The 16,804-nt window shown below is 38.5% G+C and overlaps 1 protein-coding gene across 2 annotated transcripts in view; it reads left to right on the top strand.

Moving 5' to 3' along the window:
• The window catches only part of DNMBP (dynamin binding protein), a 98,116-nt gene that overhangs the window by 47,175 nt on the left and 34,137 nt on the right, over window positions 1–16,804 (top strand). The window contains exon 1 of one of the 2 annotated variants that reach the window (XM_077125725.1): window positions 11,950–15,403. The exons of the other annotated variant lie outside the window; for it this stretch is intronic. Coding sequence (XP_076981840.1) covers window positions 14,230–15,403 — 1,174 coding nt within the window. The 5' untranslated portion in view covers window positions 11,950–14,229. Of the gene's footprint in view, window positions 1–11,949; window positions 15,404–16,804 lie in introns of those variants that run through there. 2 annotated transcript variants of the gene reach the window in all.

Below are 16,804 nucleotides of genomic sequence, written 5' to 3'. Positions count from 1 at the left end.
CCAGGCCTCCTCCCTCTATCATTCTCACATTCAGCTTCATTCAGTGTTCTAACATTATTGTATTAGTTAGGTAGTATTGTGCTATCCATTTCTGAATTTTTACAATCAGTCCTGTTATACAATCTGTATCCCTTCAGTTCCAATTACCCAATATCTACCCTATTTCTATCTCCTGATGATCTCTGTTCTTAACTGAAATTATCCAAGTTCATTCATTAATGTTAGTTCATATCAGTGAGACCATACAGCATTTATCCTTTTGTTTCTGGCTAATCTCACTCAGCATAATGTTCTTAAGGTCCGTCCATGTCGTTACATACTTCATAACTTTATTCTGTCTTACAATTGCATAATATTCCATCATATGTATATACCCCAATTTGTTTAGCCACTCATCTGTTGATGGACATTTGGGCTGTTTCTATCTCTTGTCAATTGTAAATAATGCTGCTATAAACATTGGTGTGCAAATGTCCATTTGTGTCTTTGCTCTTGTGTCCTCTTAGTAGATACCTAGCAATGGTATTGCTGGATCATATGGCAATTCTATACTTAGCTTCCTGAGGAACTGCCAAACTGCCTTCAATAGTGCTTGTACCATTTTACGTTCCCACCAGCAGTGGATAAATGTCCCTCTTTCTCCACATCCTCTCCAGAACTTGTTGTTTTTGTTTTATTGATAATGGCCATTCTGGTTGGTGTGAGATGATACCTCATTGTGGTTTTAATTTGCATTTCCCTAAGAGCCAGGGAAGTTGAGCATCTTTTCATGTGCCTTTTGGCCATTTGTATTTCCTGAGAAGTGTCTTTTGCCCATTTTGTAATTAGGTTGTCTGTTTTTTGTTGTTGAGTTGAACAATTTCTTTATATATTCTGGATACTACACCTTTATCTGATATATTCTTTCCAAATATTGTCTCCCACTGTGTAGGCTGTCTTTTTACTTTCTTGATGAAGTTCTTTGATGCACAAAAGTGTTTAATTTTGAGGAGTTCCCATTTCTTTCTTTCTTTCTTCAATGCTCGTGCTTTAGGTGTAAGGTCTTGGAAACCGCCCCTATTATAAGATTTATAAGATATTTCCCTACATTTTCTTCTAACACTTTTGTGGTCTTAGATCTAATGTTTAGGTCTTTACCATTTGAGTTAATTTTTTTATAGGGTGTGAGATATGGATCCTCTTTCATTCTTTTGCATATGGATATCCAGTTCTCTAGGTACCATTTATTGAAGAGACTGTTCTGTCCCAGGTGAGTTGGCTTGACTGCTTTATCAAAGATCAATTGTCCATAGATGAGAGGGTCTATATCTGAACCCTCTATTCGATTGCATTGGTCAGTATATCTATCTTTATGCCAGTACCATGCTGTTTTGACCACTGTAGCTTCATAATACAACTTAAAGTCGAGTAGCGTGAGATCTCCAACTTCATTTTTCTTTCTCAGTATACTTTTAGCTATTCAGGGCACCCTGCTGTTCCAGATAAATTTGGTTATTGTTTTTTCTATTTGTGAAAAGTAAGTTTTTAGGATGTTAAGTGGTACTGCATTGAATCTGTACATCAATTTAGGTAGAATTGACATCTTAACTATATTTAGTCTTCCAATCCTTGAACACAGTATGCCTTTCCATTTATTTAGGTCTTCTGTGATTTCTTTTAACAATTTCTTATAGTTTTCTCTGTATAGGTTTTGTCTCTTTAGTTAATTTTATTCCTAAATATTTTGTTCTCTTGGTTGCAATTGTAAATTGAATTTTTTTCGTGATTTCCCTCTCAGATTGTTCATTACTAGTGTATAGAAACACTACAGATTTTTGAGCGTTGATCTTATAACCTGCCGTTTTGCTATACTCATTTATTAGCTCTAGTAGTTTTGCTGTGTGAAAAGGAATCCTAAGGAAACCTTGGCTGGGCTACATCTTCATAGAAGGCTCCAGGATTTCCCACTGCCTTCCATGCCTACAAGTTTCTAGATATACTTGTAAACTGTTTTTGCATTAGGTATACAGGTGGCAGAGCAAAGGTCTCCCAGATTCCTGGTGGCCGGAATTTCTCAATAAGGATATTTTTTAGAATTAGTAGTGTTCTACAGAAATTTTGTGTCATGAAAGCAGAGTGCAGTGTTTTGAATGGATGCATGGATTAATGTACTAGTATTGGTGATAAAATTGGTATCTTTTTTATTCACCTGACTTTCTTTTTTGGGATTGGTTTAATAATTCTGCCAATTTTCTTAATATTTGTGTATTTATTTATTCTTTTAATTGCTTAATGTTTAATACTGTGAAAGACCTAGGGCAGGTACCTGAAGTCTCAATTGGAAGGACTTTTCTTTATTTAAATTTATCAAATACAGCATTGGGTATGTTAATGTTGACTTACCAGTAGATATATTGTTTATAGCTAGTGCTGATATGATGAAATTACTCTTAAGTAATTTAAGATGATCTTAGCACACTCTTAAGATCATCTCTACCTGTCTTCATAAAAGCTATGTCCAACAATATAAGTGGTCCCTCAAAAGAGGAGCAGATTCATCAATTTGAGCACCAGGCTTTACCTCTATCCAGCCCCATGCAACCTCCAACTTTGAAATTTAAAACCTAAGACATAAAGACCTTTTGCATTATTATTATTATTATTATTATTTTTTTTTTTTGCGTGGGCAGGCAGTAGGAATCAAACCCGGGTCTCCTGGCAGGTGAGAACTCTGCCTGCTGAGCCACCGTGGCCCACCCTTAAAGACCTTTTAATAAAGCACTAATCTAATTCTGATTGATATATTTAGTTGTTTATATGTTAGCATTTTACAATATTTTTTTATATCATTCATTCTTTCTTTCAATCTGTCTGTCTGTCTATCTTTATCCAAACTTTTGAGAGGAGGTTGCATACATCATGCTCCTCGGACACTTAACAAACACTTCCAGGTACATTTCCTGGGAACAAGAAAACTCACTATGTAATCACCTTATGTTCAGCTATCAAGTTTGAGAAATTTAACATTGATATGAAGCATATTGTTCACTTACAGTTTTTTTTTTTTTGATTGTCCCAATAATGTCCTTTTTTTGTTCCTGGGCTGGAACATTTTTTTTTTACTATTTTTGGGGGGGAGTAACATATATACAACCTAAAATTTCCCTCTTTAACCACTTCGATTATATAATTCAGTGATGTTAATGACATTCACAATGTGCTACCATCACCATCCTCCATTCCCAAAACTCTTCCATCCCCTAGTAAAAATTCTGTATCAATTAAACTTTAACTCCCTATTCCCTACCCCTGCCCCAGTCCCTAGTAAACTGTATTCTGATTTCTGACTCTATGAATTTTCTTATTCTAATTATTTCATATAAGTTGATCATATGATATTTGCCCTTTTGTGCTTGGCTTATTTCACTCAACACAATGTCATTAAGTTTCATCCATGTTGTCATATATATCAGAACTTTGTTCCCTTTCACAGCTGCATAATATTCCACTGCATGCATATCCAAAATGGATAAGCAAATGTTAGACACTTGGGTTGCATTCATCTTTTGGCAATTTTGAATAATGCCACTATGAACATCAGTGTGCAAATATCTGTTGATCCCTGCTTTCATTTCTTTTGGGTATATACCTAGGTTTAAGACTGCTAGGTCATATGGTTATTCTCTACTTAACTTTCTGAGGAACTATCAAACATTTCCATGGCTTGTTTGCCCTAATTTTGGTTTTGCTATTGCAATCAGTATCACTTTTGCTAATTCAAATTTTAGATGAGTTTCTGATTTTGTGTAGGAGAATCTCACAATATTTGTATATTCTTCTCTTTGTATTTCTTCCATTAAAAATATATGCAAAGAACTATAACTAATAGTGAATATTAAACAATGGAAAACTCTGGGAACACATTTTGTGTCATATTTAAATAACGGAGCACTTGTCTTTCTTAGCATGGTTAATAACACTACCCAGAATCACATGTCAGAATTACCCACTTAAGTACTTTGCTTCCAAAACTTGGTATTTTTTGGACCATCACTGATAAGATTTGTATAGTAAGCAAATAAGCTTATTAATACTTTTTTTATTTGCAAGAATGACTCTTTGTTAGCAGCACATGGGGCTACGAACACACATCTATAAACACCCTTATAACATAGCAACAGGGTCAAGCATAACTACATGATTAAATCCAGGTTGTGTGTTCTTATCCTGATTCCAGAAACATCAGCCTTAACCTCTGAGTCTTCGTGTCACCATTTCCTGCTCTTGCTTTTAAGTTGATATCATTGGAGTCCTTCAAACCAGCAATGTCTTTTCATTTTTTGTAGCCTTTATTTTCACAGGAGAATTATGATACTTTTCCCCACTTTCCATACTTCTCAACTGATTTTTCATAGAATTTGGAAAAGCATTAATTTACCAAAGAATGACAAGAAGGAATTCCCATGTGAAAACACTACGTCACTGTCAGTCCAGGTGTACTTTGAACTAACTTCAAGATTTAAAATACTTTCGATGACCACAGTAATTGGGACCATAGCTGTAACTTCACAAGAGGCTTGTGCCATCCCAATTTACCCTCAGGAGGCCTTTAGGATCTTAGCTTATTATAGGAAAGTTCCCCTTTTAAACCCCTCACCTCACAAAAGCTCTGGGCTTCAAGATTTTGACTCCTTCTTACAAGAGGGCCATTGAAACAAAAGTTCAGGCAGAGGTCCTCGGCCAGTGCAGCTTGTATGGTCTTTTACCTTCCTAGGTTCCAGTTTTCCCTTTGTTTTTCACTTGCCTTACTTTATTGTCTCGTCCGTGCATAGACAGTTTTAAGAAGATGGCTTTTTTGAATGTTTTCTCTAACATTTTTAGCTTTTATCTGCAAGAGGGTTGGTCCAAATAACCCAGACTTCAATTACTGGAAACAAAAAGCCCAGTATTAGGAGCTGTAGATAAGCCGGTGTCTGGCTCCAACAGAGAATTAGGAATTTAAATTTGGAATTCTCAGTGGAGTCAGGGTAGAATACTAAGAAGCATTTATGCTTATTGAGTATTGGGAAATGAAAATGTAGCTTTGTGGGCTGCAGATGATATTCGAGTCAATCACAGCAAATGTTTATGGAGTTTTTACCAGCAGGTGCTCTGCTAAGGGCAGGGCGGCTAGTGACGTGCAGTGTAGATGTGCCCTCTGCCCTCAGGGACCTTCCAGTCGAATTAGTCACGTTGCTAATTCATAATTCAAGGTCTGTATCTAAAACACTATAGTTTCAAATCTGATGAATGAGTTGACTTCCAAAGCAGTAGAAACGTTCAGGGGTCATCCTCAGACTTTCAGGTTTCCCAGCGCACATTACTTTTAGAAACCCTGGTCAAAACCACGTAGAGAGAATCTCATTTTAGCAAATCAAAGTCCTTTTCTGCCTCTAGAAGTCCACATGCCTGAATTTGACAAATAGCAGGGTTGTGTGTGCATTCTTTTATTCATCAAATATGTTTTGAACACTTGCTGTGATCCAGGCACTGATGTATGTAACCAATTATATACATTGGTTAAGTTAAAAAAAGACAGTCATAGGATCATTCATATTTGTGAGTCTTTGAAACCCTGTTGATCATTTTGATATCAACTTCTATTTATATCATGCTGCCTGACTTGCTGCTTTTGAATCATGGCCATGACTTTCGGGGTAATTCACTGCCAGGACCCCATTGTTCTAAATCAGTGCAGTGAATGATAAACTGCACACTGTCAGCCTCCTCTGCATCAGAAAGCTTGCTCCAAACTCTCTCCCTTCCCAGCCTTTAAGGTTGGGCCAAGAGGAAGATTGATCAGAGACTCCTAGAGTAACTTTTTTTATTTTTTAACTAACAGCCCAAGGCAGCTTTTATTCTTTAGTACTCCGAGTAATTTTTTTTAATTTTTAATTCTTTATTACTAGTGCACTTACTTTTTCATATGGCTATTTCCATGTCTTTGGTAAATTTCTTTGGTTCATAAGCTTCCTCCATTTTTTAATAGGTTGTTCATCTTTTTGGGGGGCGGGGGCAGGGTTCATGGGCCAGGAATTGAATTGAACCCATGTCTCCTGCATGGCAGGCAAGAATTTTACCACTGAACTCCCCATGTACCCCTCAGAGTAATTTTTAATGGTGACTATTGAAAAATCCAATCAGAACATAGTAATTAATATTTTCAGCAAGATATTGGGTGGGATCTAAAAGCCCATTGAAGAGAGTCAGTACATTAAAAAGTTGGACAGTTACTGATATGGAACAGTAACACCTTTATATTAAAGTGATACATAATATTCTAGGCAGATTTTTAATATTTGAAAGTATAATTTTTCTGTATACAGAGCAATACATCATTCTAAAGACTCCTCGGAATGCCTCAGCTGTGAGAATTCTTTCTCAAACAAGTAAAAGATAATAGATTTAAAATAGCTAAATCAGTTTGTGGCCTTTCAAGATAAAAGCTTATGTAAAGGAAATAATAATCTCACTTTCTACCTGGTTTGTGAAAGACGTAAGGAACAAAGCGGGTATCCTCTATTTGCATAACATGTGCTTCAGGGTGCTGGCTCAGTAAAAATAAGCTCATTTATTTCTAACGGCTTTTATCCTGTCATAAAATTGCAACCATAATCAGAACCTATTAATTCAGGACAGAAACTAGTTTTGTTTTAGGATAGGTGGCTTAATATGGATCAAGAAGTCTAGCTGGAAATGTTTCAGTTAGTTATTATAACTCACCTATGGATCATTGTTCTTAACACCTTGTAGTATCCCTTTGAGAATATTTCCTCTTCCCAGCTCCAGATGAAGGGGCCGAGGATCACGTTCAGGTCTCAGTGAGGCTTTGCAGAATCCAGCGGAAGGGCCTGGCTCCAGCCACCATGGGACCTCTCAGCCACAAGCATGCGTGCTGCCACACCCCACCTCCGTGTGCTGCCTCCTTTTACTGTTCACTTTACCACGAAAACTAAAAACCACTGGGCCAGTCATTACAACAAATATTATTGAGCTCCTACCATTAAGATTCCAAGCAGTGTTCTAGGCCCAGGAGTTACAAGCAGTGGTCTCTGCCTTTGTGGGGGGAGACAAACAATAAGTCAGTAAAAATAGGTAGTAGGTTTAGAAAGCAAATCAATCTTTCAGGGAAGATCTCCCTGAAAAGTGGCTTTTGAGTGAAGTTCTGAATGGCTGTAGGGAGCCAGCCAAGCCATTTTGGGGGGATGGAAGAAATTGTTCCAGGCAGAGAGGTCAGCAAGTGTAAGAGTGTGCCTGGTGTGTTTGAGGAATAGCAAGGAGGCCAGTTCAACTAAAGGAAAGGCGTAGGCTTCAAAGTCATCATTCAGAGTAAGTTACGGAAGCTACTGGAAGATTTTGAGAAGAGAGACATATGATCTGACTTTAAAGAGCGACTTTGGCTGTAGTGTTAATAATAGATTGAAGAGGCCCAAGGGCAAAAATAGGGGGACCAGTTAAGAGGCTCTTGGAGTATCCAGGCAAGATACTGGTGACAGGATAGTACCAGTGGAGAAGATGAGTTGTGTTCACTTCTAAGTACATTTTGAGTCAGAGTCTATTGGACTTGCCAGTGGATTGGATGTGAAGTATAAGAGAATGAGAAGAGTCAATAACAACCCCAAGATTGAGCAGCTGGTGGGACTGGAGTTATTTATTGAGAAGATGCAGCGCTGTTAGTCTGAGGTAGGGTTTGGGTTATTTTGAGTTACCCATAAAACATCCAGTAGAAATATTGATGAGGGAGTTGGATATACAGACCGGGAGTTGAGGGGAGAGGTTAGAGCTGGAGACATAAACTGGGGAATTGGCAATACACAGATAGTATGTAAAGCCATGGGACTTAGTGAGATTACAAAGAAAAGAATATAGACAAAGGAAAAGAGATGAGGCCCAGAGACTAACCTATGAGCTGTCTGAAAGATAGAGACTGAAAGAGGGGGACAGTGACAGTAATTATAATTTATTGGGCACCTGTTGCTTGTCAAACAGCGTATTAGGTACTTTTAGGTACTTATAATCCTCAATTTCTGCATTTTGGCGATGAGAATACCAGGATTTGTCCAAAGTTTCACAGCTGGGTCTGTTTCATTACACAGCTTATGTACTTTTTCAATGTGCCATGTTGTAATGCCAGTGTGTTTCCAACCAAGGAGGGAACACATGATCTCTAAGACTCAGTGGTAGGAAGCAACACTTTAAAAAAGCAGAAAGATCTGCAAGTGCTCAAAAGGAGGGATCCCAGCTGACTTGCCAGCTTACTTCCAAAATATATTATGCCAATACAACATTTTTTACTACTGTTTTTATTGCTAGGCTGCATATTTCTGTGGGCTTAAGAGCAAACATTTATATATTGATATATTTTTTAAAAAGTTAGCCATCCCTTACAGATATATCTTTGACTGCTAGCTTATCACGAAGTTACTCAAGTTTCCAAAATATTTACTAATTTACCTGTTCATGCTTGTAGCAACCCCCAGGTGCTCTCAGTTCCAATTTCTCTATTTGAATTCTCACTTGACCCATTCCAACCCTTTTAAGTTTGCTGGGCCTTATTAAATGTCTTATAACCCTGTCCCATTTAGAACATTTACACCCCTTTAAAGTATATCAGATTTCTCCAAAACATCTATTATTTTCCTGTACTCCAATCTTTTTATTTTCTTTTACAGTTCTCCCAGACTTTTTTCTCTATTTCTGCCTTGTCTTCTGACAGTGGATGGATCCTTTAGCAGGGTCAGTCAGTCAGTCCTCTCTTCACCTGTGCTTAGTCTCTTCCCCTCTTAGGGCACTTACTTTTCTCTCATAGGTGTCTTTGTTCTCCCTCATTTCTGGACTCTCTTTCAGTACCACCAGAGGCTATAGCAGTATTAATGATACAGTATTTTACTCAAAACGTGGGGTCTTCTTTACAACCCCTCCTAATTAATCCTTAGGCTGCGAGGCAGCTGCACTGGATGAGTGGAACTACATTCGTAATCATATGAATGTATCTTGAATTACTGCTCTGTGCTAGGTATTTGGGTATAAAGGAGAATATGACTCAGAACTTAGCCCTGGGGCAATCGAGTGTTTAGAGGTATGTAAGGTGAGAAAGGTGAATCAGCAAAAGAAACCAAGGAGGAGCAGCCAGTCTAGTAGAAGGAAAGCCAGAGTGAGTATGATGGTGATATGCTGGAAGCAAATTGAAGCAGGAGTTTCAAGAAAGTGTGTAAAAAGGCAGCTGAGAGCCAAGAAATAAGAAGTCTCAGAAATGACCATTGGATATGGTGACCTTGTCAAGGTCAGTTTCAGTGAAGCCATGATGGGGCAAAAAGAAAGAATGAGAGATAAGGAAATAGAGACATCTAGTGTTTGACCTTGTCAGAAGCCTTTCAAAGAATTTTGCTACAAAGGAAAGCAAAATATAATGGAGCAGTAGCTGAAGGGGGCATTAGATTGAGGGGCAACAGAAGCAGCTTATGAAGTTTATAAACATTATAAAGCAGTTTTTAAGCGAGTAGGTTGGTAGATTTGATAGTGAGAAGGTGAAGAAACTGGCTTCTAGAGATTAAGGGACTTCCCCAGAATTGTATAGCTAATAAGTGGCAAAGTCAGGATTTAAATTCATGGCTATCAAACCCCATGCTTTTGACTTCAAGCTGTAGTATCCTTACACAGTATCCAGCATGTGCCAAATAAATGCTACAAACATCAATTCATTATACATGTAAGTACCTACTGAATACCCCATGCATAGAGCTACCCTGTAGGTAGGAAGTTAGACATGGTCCTGGCCCTCGAGGAGCTTTCAGTATAATAAAAGGAGATGAAAAGGTAAATGCAGTAAGGTAACAGCCATGAGATGAGAGGTGTTTGCAAGGTGTTCTGGAAAATAGCAGCATGTATAGGTGATACCAAACAAATGCAGAGTTCTCTGTTAGATGTGCATAATGGCCAATCTATGGACACCAGGGTTTCAGGGACAGCAAGAGTTTATTACTTGCTGTCTGAAGACTTTGTTACTCTGAGTGAAGCAGAGTTTATTACTTGCTGTCTGAAACAACTTTATTACTCTGAGTGAAGCAGATCATGTGGCCTATTGGCACCAAAATCTGTCTCCTGGAGTCTAAGGAGTTTTTATGGATTCGAACAATTGGGGGTGGAATGACCACCATTACAACGGTAAGTATAAACAGGACTGAGACTAGATTAGAATGACCATTACAATAGTAGGTATACACAATGCTGAGATTTGGCTAGAATAATCAATACAATAGTAACTGTAAACAGGGCTGAGACTAGGTTAGAGTAATCAATAGTAGCTGTAAGCAAAGGTGAGACTAGTTGAGTTTCAGTAATTTCAGGTGTGATTTCTGCCTATCCTACAATATAGAAAGAAAAACATCTATATAATGATTCAGTAATCATAATCATTTGTTAATTCTTAACTTCTCGGTTATATAGAAATCAGAAAATGACACTGGGGCAGAGTTTTTGAAAGTGAGGCGTTATCACCAGCTGGGGTGATTGGTCTAGGCACTTATAAAGGCATTACAGAAAGTTTAGGGAATTACAAGTCCCTCTAGTGTTTTTACTCTCTTTTCCCTTTACTTCCTTTACACTCTTCCTCTCCCTTCTTTTCTCTCTCCTTCCAAATCCTGGTGCCCATCTTCACCTCTAGCATTGGGTCAACATTAACATACCCAATGCTGTATTTGATAGATTGAAATAAAGCTAAGACTCCGCCCACCTGCCCTAGGTCTTTTACAGTATTAAATGTTTAGCAATTTAAAAAATAAATAGTAATAAATATTAAGAAAACTTGCAGAATTATTAAACCAATCCTGAAAAAGAAAGTCAGGTGAATTCAAGCTATCCATCCTGGGACTGATTGGATGGTCATTAATAGCTGATAACACACCCTACAGTAATAAATGTCAAACCTGATGGGTGGGGTGCAGCTGTAGGGCTGTTGAAAAGAGCGAGTGGAATGTTGCTGTTGTGTAAAGAGAAAGGGAAAAGCAGAAGAGCAGGATAATTACCTACAGGGATTGTATTTCACTAGCAAAACCAGGATTGATTCCCTAGGCCACATTCCTTTGTACACAGATTTATCATACAAAAATAGGAACCGATTCAAAGTTTTGGTTAACTCAGGGTCCTAGTAATATGGAGTTAAAACTGAGGCAGTTTTCATTTTAATCTTTAGTGCCCTAAAGGCAATAGGACTTAGAAAAGAAGAAGGGGCGGAGCCTTGTATTATAACCAGCTAGTCACTTTCCATTGATCCAATGATAATTTCTTTTAGCTTCACACACCCTCTTCCACTGGATCACTTAATAACTAGTGTGCCCTTTACCTCTAATTTAGTCTGCTTTATCTCTTCTCTTGATTGATTTACTAGGCCTGTGTTTCTTAGCATGCTAGCTTTATCAAAGATACTAAATGGCTAAAGAGAACTTTGTTTTCCATATCACTTAAGGAAAGATTAATCTTTACTTTTAATTGTATTAAAAATAAAATCATAGAATTTTAGATCTGCAGTGTGCAAAGAAACCATTAACTTCCTCATTATACACATAAGAAAACTAACGGCCAGTGAGGTTAAGCATAGTTACAAACCAGTTATTAGCAGAAACGGAACTTCTGGAAGCTAGTCTCCTAATTTCTTGTCTCCTGAGCTCTCTTCATCATACTGTCGCTCTGTGTAACTCATGATGAAAACTGTCCTTCCAAATAATGTTGCCATCCTATTGGATTGGTGAACCAGCTCATGATCTTCGTTGTGTTTAGGTGAGAGGTTTAGGACTGAGTCCCTCGGTACAGACAGTCTTACCTACACTGGACCTGTCCATGTGCCTGTGGTGTTGACTGCTGAGCAGGGTAGGGACAGGACAGGACCGGAGACAAAGAGGGGCTGGAAGTGGATGGATTGGGGGTGGGGTGGGGAGCTCTGTAACTTGCCGTGGTCCACCTATTAATTAGACTTGGTAGAGTTTCCCTGTGGTTGGAGGGCAGTAAAGTTTTACTCCTTTTTGAGATAGTCCTCTTAGTCTAGTGCCAGTAATCAAACAGATCTGGATTCCAACGGTAGCCCTGCGGTGTACCAACATATGTGATCTTGGACATGTTATTCAAGCTCTCAGAGATCGTTTCTTTGTCTGTGGTCGTATGAGGATAATGTATACCTGCCCTGCAGGGTAGTGAAGATGGGAGGAAATTAACATCAACCTCCCAGCCCCAGCCATAGCACTTAGTGCACACTGAGGACGTGGGGGCTGCCAGGGCTGTTGCTGCTACTGCTGTTAGTTATGGGAGGTGTCGAGAAATGGACAAGCAAGCAAAACACTCGCCACATGATAATGGGAAGGTCTGACAATCTGGAGATTCATTCAGTGCCTATAACTAGAGAATCCAAAAGATGCATTATAGCCTATTAGGTGTTTGAGGAAGGAAAACAGCTGAAAGGAATGAAGAAAAGTTATTGAGGCCCATTGCCTCGCTTTATAGATGGGTAGGTTGAGTCCCAGAGAGAATAGGTGATTTACCCAAGAGTTAACATGAAATTATTGACAAGATATATAACCCTTGTCTCCTCAAAATATTGTTTCACAAAAGTTCAAGCAGTTATTCCGGTATATCTGACAGATGACAAACAGCTAAATGAGTAATCTTTTTTAATGCAATTTTATTGAGATATGTTCACACAGCATACAAGCCATCCAAAGTATACAATCGATGGTTCACATTATCATCACATAGTTCATCACATTCATTTTTTTATCATCACATAGTTGTGTATTCATCACCATGATCATTTTTAGAACTTAAGTGAGTAATCTTACTAAGGTTGCCTTTTAGCACATTACTTCCCTCCCCATAACTTTCAGTGACTCTTCATTATCCACTGAATAAAATAAATGGTATTCAGGAACCTTGGGCTCTGCCCCAACCTACTCCTCCAACCTTATCTCCTATTACCTTCTCCTCATATTGTGTATCCTTCAAGCTGTTCCCTGTTTCTTAGTTCTTCATACCTAGAAAGTTCGTGTAAACCCTGTTTATCCTTGAAGTCACAGTTCAAATGCCACCTCTTCCATAAAACCTCCAGTTGCCCCACCAGGTACTATGTGTCGTTACCATTGCTGTTTGTGTTTCTTTTAGAGCACTTACCACGTTTGATCTACTTTATAGTGTGTTGCTCCTACATAGTAAGTAGCAGAGACTAACTTGTTAATCATTTTCTCTCCTACTATGCCTCACGTGTAATAGGTCTCTAATGTTTTTTTAATTCAAGTAGGCATTTTTATACCCATCTTTCTTATTTTTAGCCTTATTCTTCAGTTCCTAAAAGTACAGTGTAAATTGGATGAAAAAGAGATTTAGGAAATGAAAGGTTTTAATGTTTCTCTGACATGACAAGTATCTTGGAAAGTGTGAAAGCACACATAACTGTATGCTTCTGGGAAAGAGTTCTTATTTTCTAACATTACTCATAGATCAGAGTAAAAAGAAGCACTTTTTCTACCTTCAGTAGGAAAGCAGCCCCAGCGGGGTTTGCAGGGCTTGTGATTTGAATATACAGTAACTGGTAACCTGAATCCCATAAAAGCAAAGCTCTCAAAGGAGAAAGAGTTCTGCCTCTTAAGTAAAGGGGAAGGGGTCTCACTTGAAGACTTTCGGTTGTCCAAGGATTGGGAAGCCGATCTTGGAGGAAGGGAAATGGAGATCTAGTTTGATTGCACATGAAAACATTTATTTATACTCTTCGTTGATTACGAAAGGATTAAAGAGGCAGATGAGACTGATATATAACCTGTCCTAAGGGCTTTTGAAAGGAAGCTGTTTCTCTTTCTTACTGCTTTTTCTGCAAAACCCTTAGAGCAATAGAGAGCTTCTACCTTCAGCACCTAAAGCAGCCAGGCCAGTTTGACCAGCTTAAGGGAAACACCACACAAAGCTGCCTACTCCAATCCCATGAATACTAGTTACTAATTATCTTCTGGCCTCTGTGAGGAAATATATAGCAGCCTGCTGATTGGATCCTGAAGTTGAAATAACTACACATCTCTCTGTGCTCCAACCGGAGTAGCACGAAGAGTGTCTCCAGTGCTTTGGGAGACATTTTAAGGACAGATACAGCCATAGGTTAAACGTACCCGTCCACTTTCAGCCAAGCCCAGCCCATGGAAAAGGGGAGTAAAGCTTGTGTCTTCACGCACAGTGAATATGTGCGAAACCCAGGGGATTAGAAAAGAAAGAGAAGGAGAGAAGAACGAGCACTGGGGCCCCAGCTGGGAGTATGAAGATTACAGGAGTCTACAGAAAAGGAATCTTAAAGAGCTGGATGGACTTTACAAAGAAAATGACTTGGGTCTCAGATACGAGTCCGAGGGGCAGAATCGGCCCTATAGAAAGCGGGATTGTGGATACTGGGATTTTGAACAGAGCAAATCAAGCTGTATGGACTATGGGGAAGGTAACAAAAGTAGAAAGCACTATATGTATAATAGAAGTGTGACTCAAGGCTGTGGTGGTTATAGGAATTCCGAAAATATAAATTATGGGAGTCTGAGCCCTGAGACTAAGGTCAGTCGGTTTACAGGAAGCCCAGATGTAACTTATAAAGCTAGAGGACATGGGAAGACTGATGGCTACATGAATTCTAAGAACCTGAATGGTAATCCTGAGGACTCTAAAAAAACTGAACAGTGGACTGGCTATGGAGGTTTGGATGATTCTTTGGAGAATTTTGATCATTCTCAGAACTGGCATATGGGCCATAGGAATTTTAATTATAATCCTGAGGCTTGTGGAGAAGCTAATTTTTATTACGGAGACCTTCAGGATTTTTATCATGTTCCTGAGGATGATAATAATACTAAAGATCCCACTATGGATGTCCCAGATTTGAATGGAGCCAGTGAAAGTAAGGAATTTGTCAAGTATTATGATGGGGATCCAAGGGTTTATCAAAATTATAAAATCTACCCCAAAACGAAGACTCATCCCATGGGCCAGGATAATTTTTATATAGAAAATAAAGATTATGATAGTGGGTTTGAAAACAGTGAGTATAAATTTCAGCATTACCGAGGAACAGATTCTCTCTGTGAAATGAAGAATTTGGAATATAATGGTATTGGCAAACCAGGAATGGTGGCACTGGAGAGCAGAGAGATCTTCCCGGAATGTCTGCAGAATGAATGTACTAGGGAAGACCGAATTGAATATCATTTTGGGATTCCTCAGAACCCATCGATGGAGAAGAGCACCTGGCATTTGGAAGAAGAGAGAAAACTAAATGGCCCAGAGACTTGGAGAAGAAATAGTTACTTCCGCTGTACAGCACCCAGCACCCTGAGGCGCTCGCAGTTTGTGCAGAACAGGAAGAGAACCCAAGGTAGGAGCTCAACCAGCCTTCCTAGAAGGATAAGGCACGAAAATAGATTAAAAGGGTGATTAGAGCAGGTACCAGAAGCACTTGTGTACCTAAGGAACCTGGCCCCCGGAGTTCTTCCTAAAAGTGTCTTTTTTTTCCCTAAGAGTATATTGGGTGAGAATACCTTAAAGATTTAATGCCTTACTGAGGCATTTTTCAGAGCAAGAGTCTATATCAATAAATATGTAGCATATTTTAAATATTTATTATCAGACTTAGTGTTCTCATAGGAAGTTTCCTTTACTCTTTTTTGGTTTCTTCAGAAGTCTCTAGTCTCAATTGTCTTCGCATTCTTACTTTAAAATGCCTGTTCTTCTTGTGGGAATAGGAAGGTCATTATCAGAGCACCCAGCTAAATTTATTTTTCGGGGCATGTTTCTTTCTCAATCTTTGAAATTCTTTAGACATTAGTGGAAAAGAAGATTTAGCTTGTTTTATAGATTGTTTATTCCTTGACATTTAGGAATCATAAGTGAATGGTGAGCATTAAAACTTGTGGGATTCAGAGATTTTATTTTTCATAAGGCTTTATATATGTTAGGTATTCAGTCACTTCTCACTGAGCCTTAATTAAATTATCTGTAAAATAGAAATGTTGAGTCTTTTATCATGTAGAGATTATTTCCCTCTTGCCATTGTGTCTTCTCTCTCCCAGTCCTCTGCAACTAACTTTATTTTTTCCTGTTGTTGTCTCTGTTGAACTTTTATTTTTATGTCATATCCTCACGCCACTCAGCCTCTCTGGTTCTGGCGAAGTTGGGGAAGTCCAGGTTATGGTTTGAGAATAAGGGCTTGACTTAACTTGAATTTTTAGGGCACTATTTTGAACAAAGCAGCCTCTTTACTTGCATTTGTAAAGATAAAATGAAACCAAACCAGGTTTTTGTTGGGAGGTTGAGGTGTTACCAACTGGCCATTTTTTTCTAGGCACATTTTCTCTGTGAAATGGTAGGGATTGAATGACTTCTAAATTCCTTCCAGCTCAAAAAAAAGCTGATTCTATGACTCCTTCTGTGGGTTTATATTGTTCCTATTCCCTTCCCCCCACCCTGTTTTGTAGCTGAAGCTTTTCCCCTATCTTTAGTTCCTTATTGTAGTAATCCTCCTAACTGTAATTAAAGCATGTTTATTCTGTTTGACTTAACAGGAGTCAAACCTTTCTCTCTGGTGTGTTGTAATGTGCCCTATGATCTCTCGGAAACCAGCCCAGTTCCACCTTAGGTCATTTCCATTTCTAGTGCTTTTTTTTTTTTTTTGCATTTGGTGACTTAACTTTTGACAGTGTGTTCATATTCAGCTCGGTTGATATCCCTTTTTTTCTGTTGCTAACATCCTCCTTGACCTGTAATACCTCTTAGACTT

Source organism: Tamandua tetradactyla, chromosome 13 (assembly GCF_023851605.1).
Source record: "Tamandua tetradactyla isolate mTamTet1 chromosome 13, mTamTet1.pri, whole genome shotgun sequence".
Taxonomy (NCBI): Eukaryota; Metazoa; Chordata; class Mammalia; order Pilosa; family Myrmecophagidae; genus Tamandua; species Tamandua tetradactyla.
This window is presented reverse-complemented; position numbering and strand designations above follow the sequence as displayed.